Source organism: Taudactylus pleione, unplaced genomic scaffold (assembly GCF_031769625.1).
Source record: "Taudactylus pleione unplaced genomic scaffold, aTauple2 ptg000188l, whole genome shotgun sequence".
Taxonomy (NCBI): domain Eukaryota; kingdom Metazoa; phylum Chordata; class Amphibia; order Anura; family Myobatrachidae; genus Taudactylus; species Taudactylus pleione.
In genome coordinates, this window is record NW_028284590.1 from 5,546,903 (window position 1) to 5,571,852 (window position 24,950).

The 24,950-nt window shown below is 44.2% G+C and overlaps 1 protein-coding gene across 1 annotated transcript; it reads right to left on the reverse strand.

The window, feature by feature from the left end:
- Positions 1-226: 226 nt before the first annotated feature.
- LSS (lanosterol synthase) lies at positions 227-23,751 on the reverse strand. The gene is made up of 22 exons (XM_088476433.1): positions 23,666-23,751; positions 22,658-22,817; positions 21,396-21,534; positions 21,202-21,310; positions 20,449-20,570; positions 18,810-18,906; positions 18,560-18,695; positions 18,372-18,480; positions 17,550-17,668; positions 17,367-17,464; positions 17,004-17,031; positions 14,820-14,876; positions 14,585-14,656; positions 11,219-11,269; positions 10,216-10,365; positions 10,043-10,139; positions 9,823-9,928; positions 7,064-7,129; positions 6,894-6,974; positions 5,816-5,980; positions 4,096-4,174; positions 227-723 (listed from the first exon to the last, which is right to left on the reverse strand). Exons 1-22 carry the CDS (start codon positions 23,677-23,679, stop codon positions 577-579), a joined length of 2,202 nt encoding a protein of 733 aa, XP_088332559.1. The 5' UTR covers positions 23,680-23,751; the 3' UTR covers positions 227-576.
- Positions 23,752-24,950: the final 1,199 nt, after the last annotated feature.

Genomic DNA, 24,950 nt, shown 5'->3' on the forward strand with positions numbered 1-24,950 from the left:
AAAATGGAGGGCTAGGTGGTTGTGGATTTCTTTAATAAATTCCCCTTGTGTGCAAACGCTTACTAGTATGCAATGATTCAAAGGCACATCTTTATTTGCATGAAGGGTGGTAATGGTATATATACTGCTTCGCCCATTCCAACTAATTGTATACAATTTAAAAAAAAAAAGAAAGACTCACAACAGATCTACTATAAAATCTTTATTAGAGATAAAATTCAGTAGTGTCATTGCTTTTCCTGTCTAAGCGCTATTCGATAACACTTTTATGTAATGTCATCTACATTAGTCAGGTTTCAGATGTAGATTTATTTAAAAAATTATCCAAGATGCCTGAATTTAATCTGAGCAATGCAAATGTCCAAATTTACACTAATGTACAAAATTACAGTAATAATCTTCTTGCTTCATATTAAATATTGCACATACTGACAGTGAAGTTTTAAAAAATGGGGTTGACAGCAGGGAGAATTAGTTGTTTGATAATTACAGCTGTAATTACTGATGTTGCAGAGGTGAGGAGGTAGACGAGGCTTGTGAGGTGCTGCTGGGTTCTGCCCAGATACCAGCTGAGGCTCATCCATGTCTTGTCGTGTGAGCTCCAGCCAGGGGGCTGTCAGGGTGAAGACGGGAGAACCGACCCAGGGTCCAAATGGGGAATATGTTCCGATAGGAGGTGTAACTGATTGCGCAGCTTTTGTTAAACACACCTGATATATTCTCCTGGAGAGCACAAATGAGATGAGATTATAATAAATAATCTGCCTGTGGAAATCACAATGGCGACCAGGGATGGTGCCCATGTAAGAATGACAGCCCTGTAGCTTTTCAAACATGTAAGCAGAATCAGTAGGGCTTAATGGTAATTAGAAAAAAAGTTCCCATTTCATTATATAAAATAATTATATGGTCTATACTATAGACCTTGGTTTCCCGTACTCGGTCCTCAAGGCACCCTAACAATCCAGGTTTTAAGGATATTTATGCTTGAGCATAGATGGTATAATCTAAATGGCTGAGGTACTAATTAAGTCACCTGTGCTTAAGTATGGATATCCTGAAAACCTGGACTGTTAGGGTGCCTTAAAGACAGAGTTTGGGAACCACTGCTATAGACTAGGTATACACCAGGGGCATTCAACATGAGCACTCCAGCTTTTGTGCCGGTTTTGCTATTAGGGCATGCTGGGATGTGTAGTTCCACAACAGCTAGAGGGCCGCATATTGAATGCCCCTAGAATGCACCGTGTTAAGGAAAAGATACTGTATTGGAGAGACGCAAGGGCGCCGAGTCTGAGTCTCACTCTGCTGCCGCCTTAGCATCTTTCCCATAGTTGCGCCTAATACTTTATGCTAATGCTAGGATCAGCCCTTCCCCTGGTGCGGAAGCGTGCGTCTGAGTGTGCAAGGACTGGGGCACCAAGGTTTTGAGCGTATCCATACACTGTAATACCACTTGGTTTGGCTATAGACACCACCATTGGTCGGACGAAATATCGAAACTTGCACCAGCCTTATGGCAGGTGCAAAAATCAGCGTACGACATCCAATGTGAGTGATCAAGCGTCCGTGTGCGCAACCACTTCAGCACCACGCCAGAGACGATCCTATAACACGGACCATCTCTGTGCATCTGTGTAGCCACTTCCCAGCACATTCCCAATTCTGTGCGTACACAGTGTAACGCATGCGCCGAGAGTATATAGGGTGTTACACTCAGTGTTTAAGGTGTTACACTCAGTAGCAGCAAATCGCACAACTGTATGAACATTGGAATTGTGTGCGACTCAAAATCAGGCCCTGGATGATGTACATTAAACGCTACGATGCCGATTCAATTACCTGCCGCTTCCGGTGGCTCTGCATAATGTGTCTGCAGCTACATTTCTGCTCACAGCCTATGGAGGTGCAAGCAGAAATCTGCCTACCATAATTGCGCTTATGTGCAAGGTCCCTGCAGCTATATTATATACACACATATACACACACACACACACACACACACACACAGTCAGGTGCATAAATATCGGGACATTGACAGAATTTTCATATTTTGGCCTCTATTCACCACCACAATGGCTTTGAAATGAAACAAACAAGATGTGATTTAACTGCAGACTTTCAGATTTAATTTGAGGGTAATTATATCCAAATCAGGTGAACGGTGTAGGAATTACAACGGTTTCTATATGTGCCTCCCACTTTTTAAGGGGCCAAAAGTAATGGGACAAACTAAAAAATCATAAATCTAACTTTCACTTTTTAATATTTTGTTGCAAATCCTTTGCAGGCTATTACAGCCTGAAGTCTGGAACGCATAGACTTCACCAGACGCTGGGTTTCATCCCTGGTGATGCTCTGCCAGGCCTCTACTGCAAATGTCTTCAGTTCCTGCTTGTTCTTAGGGCATTTTCCCTTCAGTTTTATCTTCATCAAGTGAAATGCATGCTCAATCGGATTCAGGTCAGGGGATTGACTTGACCATTGCATAGCATTCCACTTTTTAGCCTTAAAAAACTCTTCGGTTGCTTTTGCAGTATGCTTCGGGTCATTGTCCATCTGCACTGTGAAGCGCTGTCCAATGAGTTCTGAAGCATTTGACTGAATATGAGCATATAATATTGCCCGAAACACTTCAGAATTCATTCTGCTGCTTTTGTCAGCAGTCACATCATCAATAAATACAAGAGAACCAGTTCCATTGGCAGCCATACATGCCCACGCCATGACACTACCACCACCATGCTTCACTGATGAGGTGGTATGTTTTGGATCATGAGCAGTTCCTTTCCTTCTCCATACTCTTCTCTTCCCATCACTCTGGTACAAGTTGATCTTTCATCTGTCCATAGGATGTTGTTCCAGAACTGTAATGGCTTTTTTAGATGTTGTTTGGCAAACTCTAATCTGGTCTTCCTGTTTTGGAGGCTCACCAATGGTTTACATCTTGTGGTGAACCCTCTATATTCACTCTTGTGAAGTCTTCTCTTGATTGTTGACTTTGACACATATACACCTGTGTTCTTGATTTGGCCAACTGTTGTGAAGGGGTTTTTCTTCACCAGGGAAATAATTCTTCTGTCATCCACCACAGTTGTTTTCTGTGGTCTTCCAGGTCTTTTGGTGTTGCTGAGCTCTCCGGTGTGTTCTTTCTTTTTAAGAATGTTCCAAACAGTTGATTTGGCCACACCTAATGTTTTTGCTATCTCTCTGATGGGTTTGTTTTGATTTTTCAACCTAATGATGGCTTGCTTCACTGATAGTGACAGCTCTTTGGATCTCATATTGAGACTCGACAACAACTGATTCCAAATGCAAATGTCACACCTAGAATCAACTCCAGACCTTTTACTTGCTTAATTGATAATGAAATAACGAGGGAATAGCCCACACCTGTCCATGAAATAGCTTTTGAGTTGATAGTCCCATTACTTTTGGCCCCTTTAAAAAGTGGGAGGCACATATAGAAACCGTTGTAATTCCTACACCGTTCACCTGATTTGGATATAATTACCCTCAAATTAAATCTGAAAGTCTGCAGTTAAAGCACATCTTGTTTGTTTCATTTCAAAGCCATTGTGGTGGTGAATAGATGCCAAAATATGAAAATTCTGTCAATGTCCCAATATTTATGCACCTGACTGTATATATATATATATATACATATATATATATATATATATGTGTGTGTGTGTGTGTGTGTATATAATATTGTTTTAGGTCTAGCTTATAGTAAATGTGGAAGAGGGATAAATTGGGGACACGTAGGTGATCGTTAATCGTATGTGTGCCACGATGTACGCAAGCTCTGCATTTATACCTTGTAATACTTATGAACATAAGCTCCTACCTGCATATACATGCTTAAGGACTACTATGTGCACGTGTGGGCAGGCTTTGGCATATTGTTGTAGCAGTTTTAGCACTAGAAGTCCCAGTATGCCAGTTAGTGGCACGCTGGGGATTGTACTATTACAGTGGTTTAGCCACGTGTTTCCTTTCTCTGATGTACAGAACATGTGTATAGAATGAGAGTGTAGTGATCATGTACGAGTATATAAAAGCAATCATGGTGTTTGCGTCCCTGCGTGTTACCTGGGGCCAGTCTCCATTGCCAAGTTGCTTCTCCAGTAGAAGTTTGATGCCTCTCTCCAAAACAGCCACGTTTGGAAACCTGCACGTCACAGAAGCGCAGACCATTATAGATGAGAAAAGACCTATAGTAAAACCTTGTCATAGGGGATCCCAATAGGGATGATACTGAAATGGGAAGAACATCAAGGCAAAAGCTCACAGTTCAGGAACTTAGTTTTGTCATTTTTTTATTCTTTCCTTATAGCTTAACAATGGACAAATTTAATTTAACATATTAAAAGAGAGTAAACAGACCAATAAATAGACTTTCCTTTGTTTCAGAGTGGCCCGCGATGCCTGCACGGCTATAATAGCAGTACATGCTGCACATTATATATAAATGTTTTTACTAAGGTGCCCTGGGTCGCCATCTGCTGGTCGGAATCTGTATTCTTTTAATTCATAATGAACTAGGGGCCTGATTCAGACCCACTCGCAAGCGGCTGTCCGCTCGCAAGTGGGTCGATGTTGTGCACTGCACATGCGCACGACGGAGGGAGCTCCGTCGTGCGCATGCCCCAGACGCGACGAGCGAAGGACTTTCCTTCGCTCGTTGTGTCTGATCAAAGGGGGCGTGCTGTCGATGTTGATTGACAGCACGCCCCCTTTGGTGGGCGTGCCTCCCTGACGGGGCGTTCCCAAGGGAACGCCTACCGTCAGAAGCCGGCCCACTGACATCACTAGTGATGTCAGTGGGAGTGATTTTGGCTCTGATAGAGCCAAAATCACTCCGGGCCTTGCAGTTAAAAAACTCAACCGCAGGCTCCGTCTCGCAGTGGCGATGGTCGCGATGGTCAAGACCATCGCGGCCATCAAACTGCATGCTCGTATAGGCTGTGGTTGGTGACCCACAGCTATACGAGCGTCCAGGAGGACGCTCCATAATTATGGAGGGCGGCCCTCATTCAGAGCGTGCGCTCTGCTCAGAGCGTACGGCTCTGAATGAGGGCCTAGGGCACCACTGAGAGACAGGGCCTGATTCAGAGTTGGGAATAGAGAGAGATAGCAATTAACTGTGTACCTGGACAAACCATGCTGCAATGCAAGGGGTGTAAATATATTTAACAAAAATAGCATGTATGGTAAATACTGTCTGCTTTTACATGTAGCCCACAAATACTGCACAGCTTTATTATTACTCTACAATTTAGATGTCAGTTTGGACACCTCCCTCCCAAATGTAAATCTCTCTGCACATTTTAAATCTGCCCCCCTGCAGTGCAGCATGGTTTCACCAAGATTATCAGTTGAGAGAGATATCTCACTCTATTCCCAACTCTGAATCTGTTCCTGTTCCTTGTGAGCTGACAAGCCCCATTCTAAGGAATAATAATTGAGGCCAATACTGTACATTGGCTGCATCCAATCTGTAGGTGAAAAGAAAAATATACCAGAATCTCACTGTCGCTTTCAGACCCATTTACTCTTTGTACTGTACATCTGCTCCAAAGAGTGTACTGTGTGCCACCCCCCACAGAAGTACTATTGGTCGTCAGGATGCAGCAACCACTGATAAGCAAGCCAGCCAGCAGTGCCAATTACTGTGACACTGCTGGCTTGTGCCTACAGAGCATGAATCTAATCAAGGAGAATGTTAGCTGGGACTGGACAGAGCTTGCAGGAGGCATTACTACTTGTTGTTGACTAGATGTATACACACATCTTGTATAGTTAAACTTACCTAACAGCCATCAGGCCCAGCAGTGCCCAGCATGTGTTGTGTATTTGAGAATTGGCACTCTGAACATATCTCCTCTCTTCGCATGACTCAAAATCTTCACCCCAGCCGCCATCTTCCATTTGTCGTGAGAGTAGAAAGTCGCAGGCGCGGGAGACCTCTGGGCACCTAGACAGGTAAGAGGAGATAAGTTAATTTCAAAGGACAACCCATCGGGTGAACATTAATCACACTTATGTTATGTCTCAGCGACAATTTGAGACATGGCATAGAACAAGGATGGGGAACCCCGGAATCTTTAGGTCTGGCCCTCTGAGCTTTTTTCTGCTAGCCTCATCTGGCTAGCAGGGTGCCTAGAATAGCACCCTACAGCCAAAATCTATGCAGCAGTGCCGACAGGAGCATCCTTAGGGCACTTCAGATGGTTATACCGCTGCCCTTACAGCTCCTGGAGCATCTTCAGGATGCTCCGGGCATTGCTGTAATCACTGGCGATTGTGGCCCGCCTCTGTGTGACATCACAAGGAGGGGGCATGGCCTGCACCAGGCCCGCAAATAATATTATATATATCAAAATGGCCCTCAGCAGAAAAAAGGTTCCCCACCCCTGGCATAGAATGTGGCAATAATAGATATATCTATTTAACCCTAACCATAGCTGTAGCAGTACAGTGATATAATAACTCTCCACATTCTTCCTTAGCATGCCTGCATTATAAACAGATATCATGTGAATTAAAGATAATGGAACATCTGGCATATCATATTATTCATGGACTATAATAAAGCATTGCTGTAGTAGAGCTAAAGACCTGACATCTTAATCCAGAAGAAAACTAACAGCTTAGTTCACCCCAAGATGTTTCCACTAAGGATTACAATAATCTTATAATCATAATATAACTTTATACAACATAGACCCGTGTGTATCAGCATCCCACGTTCTCAGTGTAACATGAGCTGGATGTTTTATCCCAATATTAGTAGATTAGTGTAAAGAAAATGGTCAGTATCATCCACGTCTGATTGGGTAAAAAACAAAATCAGATAAGCTACCTGACTTCTTCCAAAAAGTACTTACCCTTTAGAATATTTATGTCCCATGCATGCAAAGGCTTCCAGGCCAAACCAGGTACCATATGTAAAGCAGACGCCCCAGGACCTGCACAAGATACCCAGCATTACTACATAGAAAGAACAACTAAAGAGTGTGCACTTGTGACGACCATATATCGCTCTAATAACGCTTACCCTTCCCATGAGCCATCTTTCTTCTGTAACGTGCGGCAGTAGTCCAGGCCACGCTGGAGAGTGTCACTAAAGATGGTAAAATAATCATCAGTTTGTTTCATTTGCCTACAACACACTACAACACACACAAAGAGAAAAATGTAACACTGTTTCCGCATATTACTTTAAATAGACAGAATTTGAGAAGCTTTTTATATAGACAAATATCTGTTGCCATGGCGTCACGCATCCTTGTCCTCACATCCCTTCGGTAGCACAGCCAAGATAAATACGTGTGTGTAACTCTTCTATGGGTCAAGCGCTGGAATTTGGGCTCTTTCAATGTGGCTCTGAAACTCTAAAGTCCCGTTTAGCCACCTACAGATGAGCGTGGCTGCTTGTAATCTGTCTCACATGTTGTGTGTAGGGCATCAGCCCCAATCTGGATACTAGGAAATTTAGCATGAGCAGCCAAAAACCTTTGCTGCTGTTCCTCCTCCAGATTTAGCCCTGGACAGCTGTAAAGGCCCCCGTACACGGCACGATATACGTGCCGATCTGACGGATTGGCACAATATAGGTGCTATATTGTGCTGGGTATGGGCACGATATCGTACCCGATATCGTGCTGCACGCTCCCGCGGGTCGTACTTTGCATCCCCAGGTCTTCCTGCAAAACCATCTGATCTAAGTAACTGTGAATGTGGTTCCTATAAATTTTGCTCCCCTGCGCCAAAATAGTTTCAGGCGCCCCCCCCCCCCGCCCAAACACACCCAAAGACGCCGTTTAAGGTGTGTGGTTACAGGATACAGCAACGTGCCTTACACATTATGACACACTAAGTTATGCCACTTATAACACAGTGTGCCACACCGGAATGCCCCTTCAAACTTATGCCACACCGGAATGCCCCTTACAACACATTATGCCACACAGCACTGCCCCTTGCACATGCCACACAATAATGCCACGTATAACACATAATGATATACAGTAAAGCCTTTATAACAAATTTATGCCATGCTGTAATGCCCCTATTTCACATTATGCCACATTGTAATGCCACATACAACACATTATGCCACACAGTAATGCCACATACAACACATTATTCCACACAGTAATGCCCCTTACACATTATGCCACACAGTAATGCCCATTACATCCCACCCTGACAGATCTACTTCACCAACCCTCCTCTCTGCTCCTGCCAGTTTGTCACCTCCGCTCAAGACAGGTTGCAGTTTTTATGTCCGTGTATAACCAGATTATTGGCAACATAGTTTATAACCTGTAAACTGTGTGTATCAAGTTAGTGCCCCTTATACAGTGTCCCCTGTAGTTGTGCCCCAAAATGCAATGCCCCCTATACCAGTGCCCCTTATGCAATGCACCCTGTAATAGTGCCCCTTATGCAAATGTCCCCTGTAGTAGTGCCCATTATGCAGGGCCCCCTGTAGTTGTGCCCATTAAAGTAGTGCCCCCTGTAGTTGTGCCCCATATGCAATGCCCCTTATGCAATGCCCCCTGTAATAGTGCCCCTTATGCAATGCCCCCTGTAGTAGTGCCCATTATGCAGGGCCCCCTGTAGTTGTGCCCATTAAAGTAGTGCCCCCTGTAGTTGTGCCCCATATGCAATGCCCCCTATACTAGTGCCCCATATGCAATGCCCCCTATACTAGTGCCCCTTATGCAATGTCCCCTGTAATAGTGCCCCTTATGCAATGCCCCCTGTAGTAGTGCCCATTATGCAGGGCCCCCTGTAAATGTGCCCATTAAAGTAGTGCCCCCTGTAGTTGTGCCCATATGCAGTGCCCCTTGTAGTTGTGCCCCTTTAAGTAGTGCCCCCTGTAGTTGTGCCCAGTAGTTGCCACCCTGTAGTTGCCCCCAGTAGTGAGCCCCCAGTAGTGAGCCCCCTGTAGTTGATCCCAATAGTGAGCCCCCTGTAGTTGCCCCCAGTAGTGAGCCCCCTGTAGTTGCCTCCAGTAGTGAGCCCCCTGTAGTTGCCCCCAGTAGTGAGCCCCCTGTAGTTAGCCCCCTGTAGTTGCTCCCCCCCCCGCGCGCACACACACAAACACACACACAAAAACAACACTTACCTTTATCCCTGCTCCGGTGCTGCTGCCATCCATACTCCGGCGTCCGCTCCTAGGCACTATGGGAGTAACGTCATGACGTCACTCCCATAGTACTCTGCGGGACCCGGAAGACGGAGGGAACTCCATCCTACGGCTGCCGCCGGGGGTTTGAATAGGAGCCAGACGCCCGCTGGTAACATACTCAGCGGGTGCCCTGCACCCTCTGTAGTTACGGGAGTTCCGCCACTGAGTGGCGTAACTACTGCCCCCGTCACTCCCAAGCTAAACAGCGCCTCCAAGCCACCGCGGGGGCTGCGGGGGCAGCAGTTACGCCACTGTATGCACGGTACATTGTTAGTAAAATATCACATATGGATACAAATGCAGTGTTTAAAGCTGTGTGAAAAAAACATATGGAAATAAAAAATAGTGTCCCCCAGACTGAATGCCAGAGACTATGGGGTATATTTACTAAGGTGAGAGTTTTTAGAAGTGGGGATGTTGCCCATAGCAACCAATCAGATTCTAGCTATTATCTTCTAAAAGGTGCTAGTTACATGTTAAGTAGAATCTGATTGGTCGCTATGGGCAACATCTCCATCTATAAAAACTCTCACTTTAGTAAATATGATTGCAAACATAAGGAATTGGCGTACATTACCATATAGATCAGTGTGAGAGACAGGTCTATGAGTGGTCACCTGATTTCATGTACTTGGTAGTCCGGATCCCATGCCTGGTAATGTTTGAAAGCTTGCATCACAGCAGATGTGCACTCGACGTACGTGTAATCTATCATAATGTCCCCTGAAATAGACATATTTTCCATACAATGCTGCTCTTTGCACATACAGTATATCTTACTCAATTAGTCTGACATCTTAGAACTTCAGTCGAAATGCTACTGTGTCAGGCACTCACCAAACACCTCCGAGGGATTGAGCAGTTCCAGCAAGCGGCCACCACGTTTGGTTTCATATGTAGCGAATCCTCCATCAGAATTTCTCATGCTCAGCAGCTACGATAAATCATGACATCACATTACGGACAGAATTACATTAACACAAATACTCGTGCTTTTACCAGATTCCTACCACGTCTACAGCGTCCCGTAGCCTGTCCCTTGAAATAAGATCGGATATAAAGGGACAGTTTTCCTGGAGCAACATAACAGATTTCAGCCCCTCTGCTGTACAGTCTGCCACGATCCAACCACAGTCACGTGTGCTGAATGGGAACCCTCCCTGCGACACAGAGAACGGTGCGTGAGACAGTCATGCTGTGCACAGGATATGAAACAGTCGTGTGTGTGTGTGATTCTATAAAGTACGCTGAAGATAAAGAAGACAAACTGTATTACATGATGGTTCTGCGGTATGTAGTCAAGAAGCCGGCTGTCGAAATGCCGACCGCCGGCTTCCCGACAGTGAAATCCTGGCATGGGACAAATGATAGGCGTCTAAATACCGACGCCTATCATTTGCCCCACGCCGAATTCCCGACGCCCGGCATACCGATCGTAGGATAGCCGAGGGAGGGGGAAGGGAGGGTTAGGTTTAGGGTCTCCCTGTGGGGACTTAGGGTTAGGCACCCCCCCTGGAGGAAAGGGCTAGGGGAAGGGGGGGTTAGGGTCAGGCACCCCCACCCTGGGAGAGTTAGGTTTAGGGTGCGGGGAGGGGGGGTTAGGTTTAGTCACCCCTGGGGGGAGGTTAGGGTTAGGCACTAGGGGGGGAGGTTAGGGTTAGGCACCCCTAAGGGAGGGTTAGGGGTAGCCTTTATACTTACCCTGTCGGGATCTCTATTTGCTGGCCTTCCGGCGTTGGTATTTCATCCGCCGGGCTGACATCCGGCGGTATAACATACAGATTCCAGTTCTGCAAACTGGAAACAATATTTGGCTTAAACCAGCTCATTGTCTAAATTCCTCCTTCCTCCTTATTAATTAATGGGGATTGGGTAATAATGATAGCAGGCCATGCTTTGGACATACCATGAAAGACCTGTAAGTGTATTTACCATAGTGATGTGTGTGTCAGTAAATGACCCCCCCAGGATGCCATACATGACTATGAACATCCGCTGAGGATCAGACTTTACCTTGTTCATTTGCCTGTAGTACTTCTTGTACTCTGGAGGGTTATCCGGTATCTAGAACACAGACAATATACATCAAGTGTCTTCCAAACATACAACATAGTGGGCCATGAATCTGAGTAGTACGCTCTGGTGTCCATGTGTGCTTCCCTTGCAGGTATTGCTTCTGCGACTATATGCAAATACTGCTACAACCTCTTCCCTGGTGTACAGCCGTGCGTCTGACTGTGCAAGGATTGAGACGTCAGCTTTCAGCGCCTAAAGACGCTCAAATACAGCTTGGTGTGTCTTTTTAGATGCCAACACCACCAGCTCTATGCTAGGGCTGATCATCCGATACAAGCGATCATGGACATCCCACTCAGAGTCAGTCCCTTAGTGTACATACAGTAAGCTTACATACTGCTATTATATCTGTTTGTCTTATGGCTCAGTTACTTGTTGCTGAACTTCCTTTTTTATTATTTACAATACTTAAATATTGTTGCACATTTTATATCAGCACGCACTACGGTTATTTACTATTTATTTGATTTCTTTATTACCAGTTATTTGTATAGCACACACCTATTCCGCAGCTCTTTACTAATTTAACTATTTATTTAAAAAAAAATATTTGCATAGGAAACTGATACTTTTTTCTGCGATGTGTTTTTTGTGAGAGAAGAAGAGCAGGCTACAAACGCTGACAATACCACTAATGAAACAATAGGAAAAATACTAACTAGGTAGTATTGGAATGCGGTGTAACTCCACGTCCACAGCAGTGAGCACAGTTAACTGTAGAAACTGCAGTACTTAATATTTGTAAAGTATTAGACAATAGAGGGAACAAAGGCAACAAGAAGGGAGTGAAAGGTGTGAAGGGAGGAGGTAAAGGAGGAAGGATATCACTCACAAACTGCAACATTTTAATTCCTCACTCTGCTTACATATAAGCTGTATATTTTGCCATCTGTTAAACGACGGACTGACCCATAGGTCACATAGCGGAGAAATCGTACGATTAGTGCGCCTCATTCAGCACGGATCGCAAGTCTGCAATCGCACGCACCCGCTCACTGCGAAAATATGCAAATGAATGCGATCGCAGCCCTATACCAAGACGCCCACCACTGTATAAAGCCGCCCACTTTCCATTACATACATCCGCAAGTCAGCAAAAGCATCGGACCCATACGCACAGTTGTGGTTGAGCTGACCCTGACTCACAGACTGCGAAACTTCCTGTCGCCATCTAGACGTCTGTCTGCGTATGCCATCGCAGGGGCTTAATAATGCACGCCCCTGCAATGGCATTCAAATGCACAGGCACGCCTACGTTCCTTCGACCACCCCCTCCCCTCCACCCCCGAACGGTGCGTCCTGTCAATCATGTCTTTGTGCCGCTGCGTGTCCGCTGCATTCGCATACCTGATCGCAGTGGCCGGCTTTCGCATGTACACTGCGATGCATACGCATTGCGCAGAATGCGAACATCGACCGGTTGCTTTCAATCCAACCTGAATCCGCCCCAGTGTACAAGAGTTTTTAGTAAAATGAATGACAGATCAATAGCACCATGTACATGAGCTTGCCAATATTCATCCATTGTGCCCTGTAAAGCTCATAAACCAAGGTATGTTGTATTATTAGCGTAGAATGAATTAGTGCTCAGTACTACTGCAGCCTTTCACCCACTAGTCCTCATTCAAACAGACTGTATTACTAAATCATTCTCTTCCACCTGAATATCACAGTTATGCGTGTTGGTTGTAATTATTATTAGCCTTTATTTACATGGCGCCACTAGGTGTCCGCAGCGCCTTACCGAGTACGTAAACAGAGACAGTATGAACGGAACAAAAAATTAGGCTAGACCTGTTATTCAGGGGTGCACCTATAACACTGACCAACACTCATTGTATTGCCAATACTATTAGAGCGATTTTGGGGTAGCTTAGTGGATCCGTTTCTGAGTAGGACATCTGTTTTGCTAGACTGACTGTAATTTTTTAGAAAAGCGAACGAGAAACAAGAAAAAACACAAACAGACAACTGACTTCTGGTTGGGTGGCCGATCACTTATATACGGAGGGGGAATGTTCTAGAATGATCGCGGAATGAAAACCTAGAATATTCATGTGTCTCACCTTCTAGAATGTTCCGATAGATTCCCATATGCACGCGTTATGGCTAAATTCCCTATTACTTGAAGGAATCCGTTATCTCAAGAACTGGAGCCAATTGGGAAAAAAAAACTACTTCCATTTTTGAATTTAGCAGCCACAAGATACCCTAAATTCGTTCAAGTATCCGTGGCAACTAAACATATTTTGTTGTTGTTGGGCTGTGTAACGGGTGCAGGTCCGCCTTGACCCAGGAGCCCATATTAACAGCACATCCTACATGCCAGAACAAGCTCCGATCGCGCTGACACATATTTCTGAAGACTGGAAAATGGCGCAAGCGCAGAAGATAGCGAGGACTCTGTCACTGCGCCACACACCGTGCTACATACTGTATCACCACATCCGATGGCACAATTTTTCAGGTGGTGGGGGCCCATACAGAAACTTGCCCCCTTTGCCACTGCTCTTACTACCATGACTACCTTCTTATAAATACTTCCAAACGACAACTGCTCACTAATACAGGTTTTAATCTTGTGCCCATGGCAATGCCCTTCACAATCCACACTGTAGAGTCTAAATACCTTATAACACTCCACCATGGCCCTCATTCAGAGTCTCTCGCCAGATGCGATCGGTCACTTGCAAAAAGGGGCCGGGTATGCAAATCAAGCGCTCGCTCTTTGCGCTGTAAGGACGCCCTCTATATCTTAGTGAGCGACGTCAGTTAGCGTACGCTGGACTATAAAACCTCCCACCTGTCACTCGCAGCACACGTCATCTCCGAGAAGAGTCTGATTAATCGTGAACATCGAGGGCCATCGGAGCTGCCTAACCTAACCTACCCCAAGCACTGCGAGCAGTTCAGGCTAAAAACAACCAAGTCACGTGTGCGATGACGCTACTTTGCTAATTATGCACGCCCTTTAAACGCTGTTTTGGCGGCCAGACACGCCTGCATTCGCACAACCACTCCCCCGTTTACAAGCACCTTCCCCTGTTACCACCCACAAACGGCACTATCTGTCACTCACAGCAACGACCTGAAAGTGGCTTGCGAGCTAGCAAAATCAGATCGCAACGAATGACTTGCGCACTCGCACTGCGAATTATACGCATGCGCAGATGTGCGATTATCGCTCCCTGCGAGCGTGCCCTAACGAGACTCTGAATGAGGTCCTATATGCTTTCTTTCTATCCCAGCTCATCCACTAACTACCTCCTCACACACCAGCCTAATGCGCTCATTATACCGCACCTGTGAGATGCGTAGAAACTCGTGGGCCTTCTCCAAACATTTATGTAAATGTTTCTTTTTGTGTGCTCCAGCCTGCAAAAAGGAGACGCAGCTTATACATACAGAATATACTGCCTGCTATAGCGGAATACATGTACGGGACATTGGCCAATGAAAATGTACTATTCTTTGTATATTATTTTTATCATGCTGGCATGGTAAGACATTACTGCATGTAGGACTTCACCTACTGTACCTCTAGAAATCCCTGTACTGCAAAGGCTGTGTCCCAGAGCTGGGATCCATTCGTGCCCTGAAGACAAAGAAAACATTACATAGGTGGGGGGGGGGTGGATAATATATTGAGATAATAAATTTAGTCATCCATGCATTAAAACAAAACACAGAAAAGTGCTGATTGTGCAGTTATTTAGGACCCAGTATAAAAAAAAACTTTTAATAATAATATCACAACAACATTATGGAGTCAATCCAATTAGGTATGAGATGCGAGTTGCTATTTTCTCTTCGAATTCGCATACATAAATTAATTTTGCAATCCAGATAGCAACTCGCACTGAATTCGCATTTTTCAATTCGCACCTCCCTGAGGGCGAGAGATGGAAAGGAGAATTTTTATTTTAAAGTTAAAATGTCAGGACACTGTGGACACCCCCTCTAATGACTAATTAGGCCATTGGAAGTTTCCAATTAGCTTAATTACTGCAATACATGTCATTTTTTTAGAGTAAGAAAAAAAAGTCCTCAAATTACCCCAATATCAACTTTTTCATTAGTTTAGGCACCCCAAATGTAATTACAATATTTTTACATTTTCTTTTAAAAAAAAAAAATGCAAAAAAATTATAAAAAGAAAGCACAAATCAGCCATTTGACACCATTTAAAAACCCTCAGTACTTTCCTAATGCCCACAAACAACCTTCTATACGGTCCTGCTAACCAAATTATCAATTTTGGGGGGTCCAGGATGGTCTCCCCACTTTTTTCGTGCACTTCTCTCACATCGCATTTGTCAGTCAATTCGCCAACCTCCGTCGCGAGTACAGCGAATAGGCATTTTGAATTGGATTGGAGAATTCTCTGGGACAAGCATTCGCGCGAAGTCTGCGAGTTTCATGAAACAAACTCGCTACTCGCACCTAATTGGATTGACCCCTATGCGAGAACTTAATATATACTGGGTTCTGATTGTTTCACCGTGGGAATTCCTGCCAAGATGTATCCTCATACATCTAGCCTCAATACGCCACATAGCGCAACTTGCGTGGCGAGAGTGAGCAGATAGGAGGATTACGGTTCACCAGACCCACTGTATCCTTTCCTTGACATGAGCTCTCGCCATCAGTCTTAAGATGGGTACACACTATACCATCAATCATCTGATATATCGGTTCAACATGGATCGAAACGATATATCGTACAAATCATACAGTGTGTATGCCCAATCCATCATTCTTAGCCGTCGTTCATTGAATTGTCCCATCTTCCGTGCTGCACAACAAAAGGGATGATTCCACGGCCAATGAGGTGCTGTTACATGCAGCATGTATACATTGCACCATTGTATGGCGGATCGTGTAGCATGTACCAAGTCGCACCATTGTAGTGAACATATTGTGATGCAGTGTGGCTGCAATTGCAGATACATCACACAGACTATATTTTTCATTACAAACAGTGCAAATCATGATTTGTCTTAGACACATGTTCCACTGGAGGATGCACACAGGACCTCATTCAGAGCCGCTCGTAAGCGGCCGCTCGTTCGTTCCGAGCGATGTTCGCACATCTGCGCATGCGTATGGGTTGTAATACGCATGTATGAACCAGTCAGTGTGGTCGAAAATCGTGTGCTCGCAAAAGAGCGAATGCCTGCTAATTTGAGTGACAGAATGAGGCGTTTGTGGGTGGTAACAGGGGAAGGTGCTTGAAAACGGGGAGTGGAGATCAGAACGCAGGCGTGCCAAACGGTCAAAACGGGCGTTTTAAGGGTGTGCATAATTAACAAAGCAGCGTCATCAACCACGTCACTTGGTTGTCTTTTTGCCAGAACTGCTCGCATGATTGCGGTAGGAAAATGCAACCACAAGAATAGCGAGCAGTTCATATGCCTTTCGATGTACTCGATTAATCTAATTAATCGCGGATATGACGTATGATGCGAGCGGCCAGGGGGCGTTTTTTTTACAAAATCACGACCGCATGTTTTGTTCGCTCGTTCAGACATATAGGCGTCAACAGACCGCAAAGAGCGAACGGTCAATTTAAATAGCCAGCCCCTTTTTCTGAACGAGCGAGCGCAAATAGCGTCCGGCTCTGAATCAGGCACACATTGCCTTGAAATAATGTATAGCAGGTTAGATTAGACAAAATAAATCAGTTTAGCATTTAAGTGTAGCTGCAAAAAATAATAATTACCTGCATTTTCATTCCATCCAAACCCAGCCTGTAAAAAGAAAATACTGTAAGATGCAAAATCAACGAATAGGGGGTCATATAATAGAAGGAATTGATGGGTGAGTCATTGAGATAACAGAATACTAAACAAGCAAAGACGTATTGTAGATTATGGCAGATATAAGGGACATTTCTGTAACCCAGTGGAAATAATAAGTGGTGTTGTAAGAGCCCCACAGTAATATTTCTAGTCTTATTAATGAAATTAAATCAACATCTAAATGGTTGCCCTGGGCGCCGCCATCTTTTTTTCTTATGCGCCAGTTTTCACAAACGTGCCCTGTGATCAGTGCATCTCCTAATTACAGGGTGCAATCTTCTCACCATAGATAGTCGGGTATACGATCGACATGCTGCTGGAATGACGATGACTCTGTTCCATCTACGTGCCAGCGAACCAGCATATTGATCACCTTAGAGATCTACACAACAGAAGAGTCGGTCTCAAACCTCCATATACTAAAGCAAGTCATTCCGAGACCACCAGTGTGGAAGTCTGACACTCACCGGACCAATGCTGATACACTTCGTAAAGCGGTCATCGGCGGTAATGTGGTCATAGAGTTCATGTACTGCGCGGCGTCGGAGGGCGGCAATGTGGTAGGATTCATATATGTTCAACAGAACTACAAACAGAACGAGGGATGGCATATGAGGACACATACTTTATAAAGGGCAGCGAAGAAGAAGAAGACAGAAGGAACTAAAGTGACATTGTAATGTTACCATCAACTCCTCAATATGAGTAATGGCAGAGTTTAAGATTAGAGGAGTGTATGGCAATACAAAAATATAACCTAGTAATGCAAGATCGAGATCCTGACGCCTGTCATTTTACCTGCGCTGGGTACCCGACACCTGGATTACCGATCGAAGGTAAGCCGGGCCTGGACAGCCGCAGGGGGGGGAGGATTAGGGACTCCCGGGGGGGACTTAGGGTCAAGCACCCCCCCGGGAGGGTTAAGTATAGGCTAGGGGAAGGGGGGGTTAGGGTTAGGCACCCATGGGGGGAGGTTAGGGTTATGCACCCCCCTGGGAGACTTAGGTTTAGGCAGCGGGGAAGGGGAGGTTAGGTTTAGGCACTTAGAGGGGGGTTAGGCACTTGGGGGGGAGGTTAGGCACCCCTAAGGGAGGGTTAGGGGGGGGGGGGTTAGGTTAGTTTATACTTACCTTTAGTGCAGTCGGGATCTTTGCCTCTGCCAGGCTTCCGCATGCGGCCGGTGGTAAATCACACCGATCCCCTCCCATCCACCCTTCACACCATTAAAGGTCTCTACAATTGGCACTATTTTGGCATGCAAGACACACAGTCCATGCATTGGTCCTTACCATAAGCAGCATTAAGCAATGTGCTATGGGGTGTGTACAGGTCACTGGAGGCCACATTATTCCTCTGCGCCGGCCAATTAATTCTGCTATAATCTTCCACATACAGCTCCTAAGGGGAAAGTTGTGTCTGTAAATAAATACCATGTTCCCACAGTGAAATGAAACAAAATTCAAGTCTTTTCTCTCACTTGTCTTAAGCTGCAGATCAAGTCATCCTCGTGGGCACTCAGTCGTGTGGCATAACAATAGCTCATGGGCAAATACACCTGTCTGCAGTGACACCAAATGGTGCTGGGGTGAGCCGGGAACCACTCGGGAAGAAGCCTGAGAGATAAAAACGTAGAGCATGAGAGTGGAATAGTGTGGCAGTGTGAAGGATGTATGGGATTAGATCAGATTAGATACAGTGTTACATGCAAATGAGAACAAAGAACCCACCACATCTCTGGGAAGAGTGTGTTCATTCCCTCCCAGCTGTATACATTGAGCACAGCCAGCCAGAACTTCCCCCAAGAGGGAATACCAACAGCGCCACCTGCAATACAAGTGGGATGAGATCAGATAATAGATATAAGGTAGGAATGCTACACTATACAGACAAAAGTGATTGGACACCCACGCACAAGCGAAATGGTTCCATGCATACCATTGCACACGAGTTCCAAATGGCCACTAATGTGGCGGTATTGACAAGAACACTTGGTAGGGAGGCCCATGCACTTGCAGGTCTACGGAAACAATGAATGTTTTTATCAGGACGACAATGTCACCTGTCATGTTTCCAGGGCAATGCTGGACTGATATACAGAAAATTCGGTAACCCGGATGGACTAGCCCGCTCAGAGGGCCTGATTTTAAACCCATTGAGAACCTCTTGGACGAATAGGAGTGACGGGTGCATTCTAGGCCGACCGAACCTTTTTCAGTGTTACAGTTGGTCACTGTACTTAAGGCGGAATGGCAAAACATACCGACTGCTGCTGTCCTGGAACTTGTGGACATTTTGTCAAGAAGAGTGTCTGTAGTAATCACTGCACGTGGTGGACATACAAAGTATTGACGTCAATAACATCTCATTGATCTAATTGCTGTCAGTATCCAATCACTTTTGTCTACATAGGGCCGTATTCAATTAGCGGCGAAAACGGCCGTGTTTTGCCAAAAAAAAAAAGGCGATATTGTCTACAAACACAGGTGAAAACGCAATTGGCGAAAAAAAACTGGAGAAAAGTTTTCTCCATCCCAGACCAGGCGAAAATAAAATGCAAGATCCCTATTTTTGGCTAAAAATTTGGGGATTTCTTTCAGAACCCTTTGGACACCCCCCCCCAATGATAGATTACCCACAAAAAAATAAGTAAGTTGCACACTTTGGCGAAAAAACGACCGCGCAAATTTTGGGTAAAAAAAACGTTGAAAATGGTTTTAATGTATTAGGTCTGAGTTTTCGGGGGGCGCTATGGATGTGTGAAGTGTTTTAAACATTGCACGCGGTCGCAGCTGGCGGTTTTTTACGACACGAAAATATACTTGCACCTATTTTAACGTACCCCCAATTTACGTGAAACTAATTTCCTGGAAAAAAAATTGCTTTGTATCATTTTCAACGGTTTTTATTTTTTTCACCCAAAATTGCGCAGTTGTTTTTCGCCAAAGTGCGCAACTTACAAATTTTTAGGACAGTAATTTATCATTAGGGGGATGTCCAAATGGTTCTGAAAGAAATCCCCACATTTTTAGCCAAAAATAGGGATTTTGCATTTTTATTTTGCCTGATCTGGGATGGAGAAAACTTTTCTCCAATTTTTTTTTTTCGCCAATTGCGTTTTCGCCTGTTTTTTTGCGAAAATATTGCCGTTTTTTGACGAAAAACTGCAGTTTTCACCACTAATTGAATACAGTCCATAGTGTGTACGGGCCAAGAAAAGAAAATGAGGTTGAAGATATACAATCATTGTCTATTCTGTACGGTTATATTATTGGTATGAACTTTAAGGTATTGAGAAGCAATGTAAAATGTTGCAGGAAAAGCTAAGAGACCGCTCAAGGAAGGATATCGCTGGAGTACACAACTCACCCTTATTATGAAGATTGTTTCGGGCCCGAGTCAGGTCTGGGTCATCTTGTGACACTCCCAGGAGGCGCAAGGAGGTGTAACTGAGAGCAGTGCCGAAAACAGTGCTCTTATCTTCAACATGCCTAAAACAAAGAAAGGTACTTACTACACAATGACCAATGGAAGATGATCAATGCTCCTTGGGGTGCACAATAACCAGCAAACTCATGAGCAGTACAGATGCAGGCAACTCTCTCTATCACATTCCATCTGCCGAAGGAGCCTGGCTCTAGCTCAGTGGTTGCCACTTTCTCGATTCGTGGCACCCTTATTGTCCACAATTTTTTTTTTATACCAATGGGTATATTTCCAGTTTCCAGTCCCAGAAGTAGGTCTGTGAGTTGAATTAATTAAAATAGGGATAATTTCCAAGAGGAAGAGGAGATGATGGAGGTACCAGGTGAAGTCTCTCATCTCACCCCAGTGCTTATACATTTCATGTGCCCATTTGAAATACTGAATTTTAATTGTATAGCGTTCCCTCTTTTTTTCTGCACCTAGCTATTTCCCTTTCCAATGCTCTTTGTTATATGTATTTATTCCAAAAAATTAAACAAAACACAAACAGGACCAGGAAGTGTGTATAAATGCACTGTAAATTAATCCAGAAGTTATATTACCCCATATTAGCTTCATTAAAGGTAATAGGGGGTATATATGGGTGTTTTTTCACTAGGTGCGCTGTGACTAACAGTGACTAAGTTGTATACTTACAGGCCCCATCCCCCATCGGGGAGCTGCACAGAACGCAAGTAACGCACCATCTCCTTCTTGGTGGATTCAGGGAGCGGAGTCTGAGTCACGTGGCATACAATCAGGAGACCTAGGAATGTGACCAAGATTAATATCAAGTATTTGACATGGAAATCAGCCTAAGATCACAAATATCTCTAGCTGAGAATGCGCACCCGGCATTAAGAATAATGGTCCCCCGTAATCCCCAGCCCAATGTCCGTCTTCAGCTTGTAAAGCAGAATAAAACTTCATTCCATTCTCTGCTCCATCCTGTGCTGTATGAGCCTTTGGTAAGTCCTTCAAAAATGCGCACTGTGGAGAGGAGCAATAAGCCACATATTAATGTTTCATGCACTCTTTAAGATCAGCGGTGGGACGACTTGTTTTTTTGTAAGGGACCACCCATGCATTTGCTCTGGCCAGGACGGCTACATATAATTCCTTTCAGGCCACAATAGCAAGAGGCAGCTTCTTGGTCATTGTTTCTGATTTAGGGGATTAGCTTTCTGACCTATAGGTGTTACCCTTCATAAGGCACACTAGTTAGTACTGTTATAATTCATATAATATAGGGCACCACAGTAACATAGTTTATTTGCAAATTTTGTAAAGATTGTGTAATTCCCTACAAAGAACATATTTATGTGTCTGGAACTGCATGCTGAGACTTGTAGTTCCACCGTAGCTGTAAAGCCACAGGTTGACTACCTCTGCCTTATAGAGTGCATTTCAAGGTGTGCTGGGTTGTACCTGTACTGCATTTCCAACTCAGTGATTGTTTTGATTAACTGTAGTTACTGTTATAATTATTATTATCATTGTTTAGCTGATGCACTGGTTTTGTATAGCTGAAATAACAACTCCATAGGAAATGTATTTATGTAAATGCAAATTGTACAAATAATACCATAACAAACTTGTGTAAAACTTAAAACTGTTGTACAGTTCCTTCCCCATTAGAATGTAAGTTCTCACGAGCAGGGCCCTCTACCCTCATGTGCTTCTCCTTCCCTTATTTATACTATAATTTACTCCTAACTTCCCACAATGCCACCTAACACTTGTTGCTGAGACCCTGCTGCTTTTTTAAGTGTTATGATCGCTAATACAGCATTGTACATAAACCTTGTCTTTGTCCTGCATTGTTTTGTACTGTTAATAGCAGTTTTCTTGTGTGCTCATTTGTTTATGTACTTTGTAATGTACTTTGTAACACTTTGTATCATTTGTTTATGTACTTTGTAAGGCGCTGTGGAGCCTTTGTAGTACCAAATAAAGGATAATAATAATAATAATAATAATAATAATAATAATAATAATAATAATAATAATAAAACTGGTTTTCCGGAAAAATGCTGTTTTTAGGTGCGATGATTTCAGAACTCTTTTTCTCTATTACTACAAGATAACGGGATTGCATGTTAACTTTAATTACCGTCTCCAGTCCTAGAGAATGCGCCTCCAGCACACTCTGGGTTCGATCTTCCTCTTCCACATAGCGCCAGGTTTGTCTGCCCTCTGAGCAAGAGAGACGCCAGCGCGTCAGGTCTGTGGCTGGAGCAGTAGGGTAAGGGCCCCCCCTTCTACGCAGGCACCTGGTAAGGAAATATATCACTGAAAACTTTTCCTTTGAGTCACCGGGCAATAAGCCATACAGATATTGTATATACCCATTTTTCTGATTATGTAGTAAAGCGAGATCTTTATCACAGCTAAAAACTGGAAAGTGTGCTTATGCAGAGAAAGAGATATTGCCGTCAATGACATTTCAGCTTATAAAGAACCTAATAGGTTTACATTACGAGTCAGATCCAATTAGGCGCCTCGTGCCCACGAGTAAGTGCGATTACATGTATATTACATCGGTACCGCTGAACTCGCAGAGTTTTGTCCGCAGCCCCATAGGACTGTGTACAAATATCTGCGAATCCCGGGCGAGTCGGGCGACTCGCCCCCACTCGCATGCGAGGGTGATTAAATTGAATGGTCTTCTATGAGTATAGAAGAGTTAATATTTTAGAATATTTTAGAACATGACAATGGCACAGAGAAGGGGAATCAAGTCACTTCCCCAAAAAAATAATGTTATATAAATAAGACAGGGACAGTTATATTGGTGTTATTGTATCCTATACTGAATGCGCTCTATGTTAAACATCAGGATAATTGTATTTGGAAAGAGTATATATATATATTTACATGTGCATTTCGTCATATGCTGCCAAAAAAAAATCACTGGAGAATATAACTTTGCTATATTTATAAATATACAAAAAAAATGACAGTTACCAAACATTTGATTTTATATTATAATAACAGGATTCAGCTTTGTAGGTAGTTTGTATATATTTATTTATTTAGTTTCCTGTGTCTCAGCTTAGGTGTACAGGGCAATAATATTAAACATATACTAAACACATACAGGCGACAATTTAATACTCACATCCCCTCACTCATATCTCTCCTGTCTGTCACTTTGTCCCCTGCCTGCTGCTGTCACTGTCTACCGCGGCGCCCCTTATCTTAAATGAAGAGGTATAGCCTCCAGAAACAGAGGCTTCCGGGACTTGTAGTTTTCTTAGATCTCTGCTTCGCATGCAAGAGGCAGTAAAGGACTGCAATTCCCACAGTGCACCGCGCCGCACGATTCTGCATCATACTATGCTGACATGAGCCGAGCCAGCTGTGACCAATGACAGGAGCGCTGCCGGAGTGACGCATTACCAATCAGCCAATCAGCAGAGACGAGTGTAAGGTGCGCTACTGTATGTCACTGTGTACCTCTGTGCATTGTGCCCTGTGTACTATGTGGGACTGTGGACTCCTGGTGGCATGGGTGTGTTATTTAAATCAGTACTTGTACAGCAAAGCAATCATTTAACAACAACAAAAAACAAACAATAATGCAGTCTAGAGCAAGGGGGGGCAATAAACTGCCTTCCAGCTGCTGTTGAACTACATCACAGTTCCACTCAGGGGGGGAGAGAATTTACTAAGAATCGTGTTGGGACGGGATCCATTCTCACACCTCATCGCTGGAACGGTTTTAGCGGCAAAATGCACATTTCCCAAGCATCATGTTTGCTGTCGTTTTGTCATTCGATGGTGTAACTAGTGTTATGGCGTGTGCGAGATCAGTTAATTAGAAGTGGCAAACGCAGGATTTCTAGAGGGGGGTTCCCAAATGCTTGATTTTAGAGTGAGTGTGGCCAGTCCATGAAGAGGGCAGAATTAGCATTTAACCAGCTTTAATATGCGTCATACAAAGTATATTTTGTCATAAATCCAACATATAGAGGACCAGTGATCACAGAAAGCCATCAGATGCGGCAGTAGGGCCATCCTGCCTGAGCTGAATGTTTTTATTTTAGATGTAGGCACCATTCCAGAGCATTAGAGCAGGTCCGGGAGTCTGGAGGAGTAGCAGAATAATCTAGCACTGCCCTAGACATATATGTACATATTTGGCTGTATAGCAGCACATCCCTAACAGTGAATGTTTTCCAGATCTCCTAGTTGGTGCACAGGTTGTTTATTACCGACTGATACATGTTAAACGATCCACAGGTGGTGCTAATTATTTCATTTGTGATACTGTGAAGAACATGCAGCACTAGTAAAATTAAATTACTATTTCTATTGTGGTCATGGGGTGGGCTGGGGAGGGGGGTTTCCAGGCAGACGGAAACCCCCCCTGTGTTTGCCTATGAATTAGGGTGTGTTTCTCA

Coding starts and splice junctions, on each gene's coding strand:
- LSS (XM_088476433.1), bottom strand. Junction 18,696..18,809: donor ACACTCTTCCCAGAGATGTG/GTGGGTTCTTTG, acceptor TTTATCTCTCAG/GCTTCTTCCCGAGTGGTTCC. Junction 18,481..18,559: donor TGATCTGCAGCTTAAGACAA/GTGAGAGAAAAG, acceptor CTTTCCCCTTAG/GAGCTGTATGTGGAAGATTA.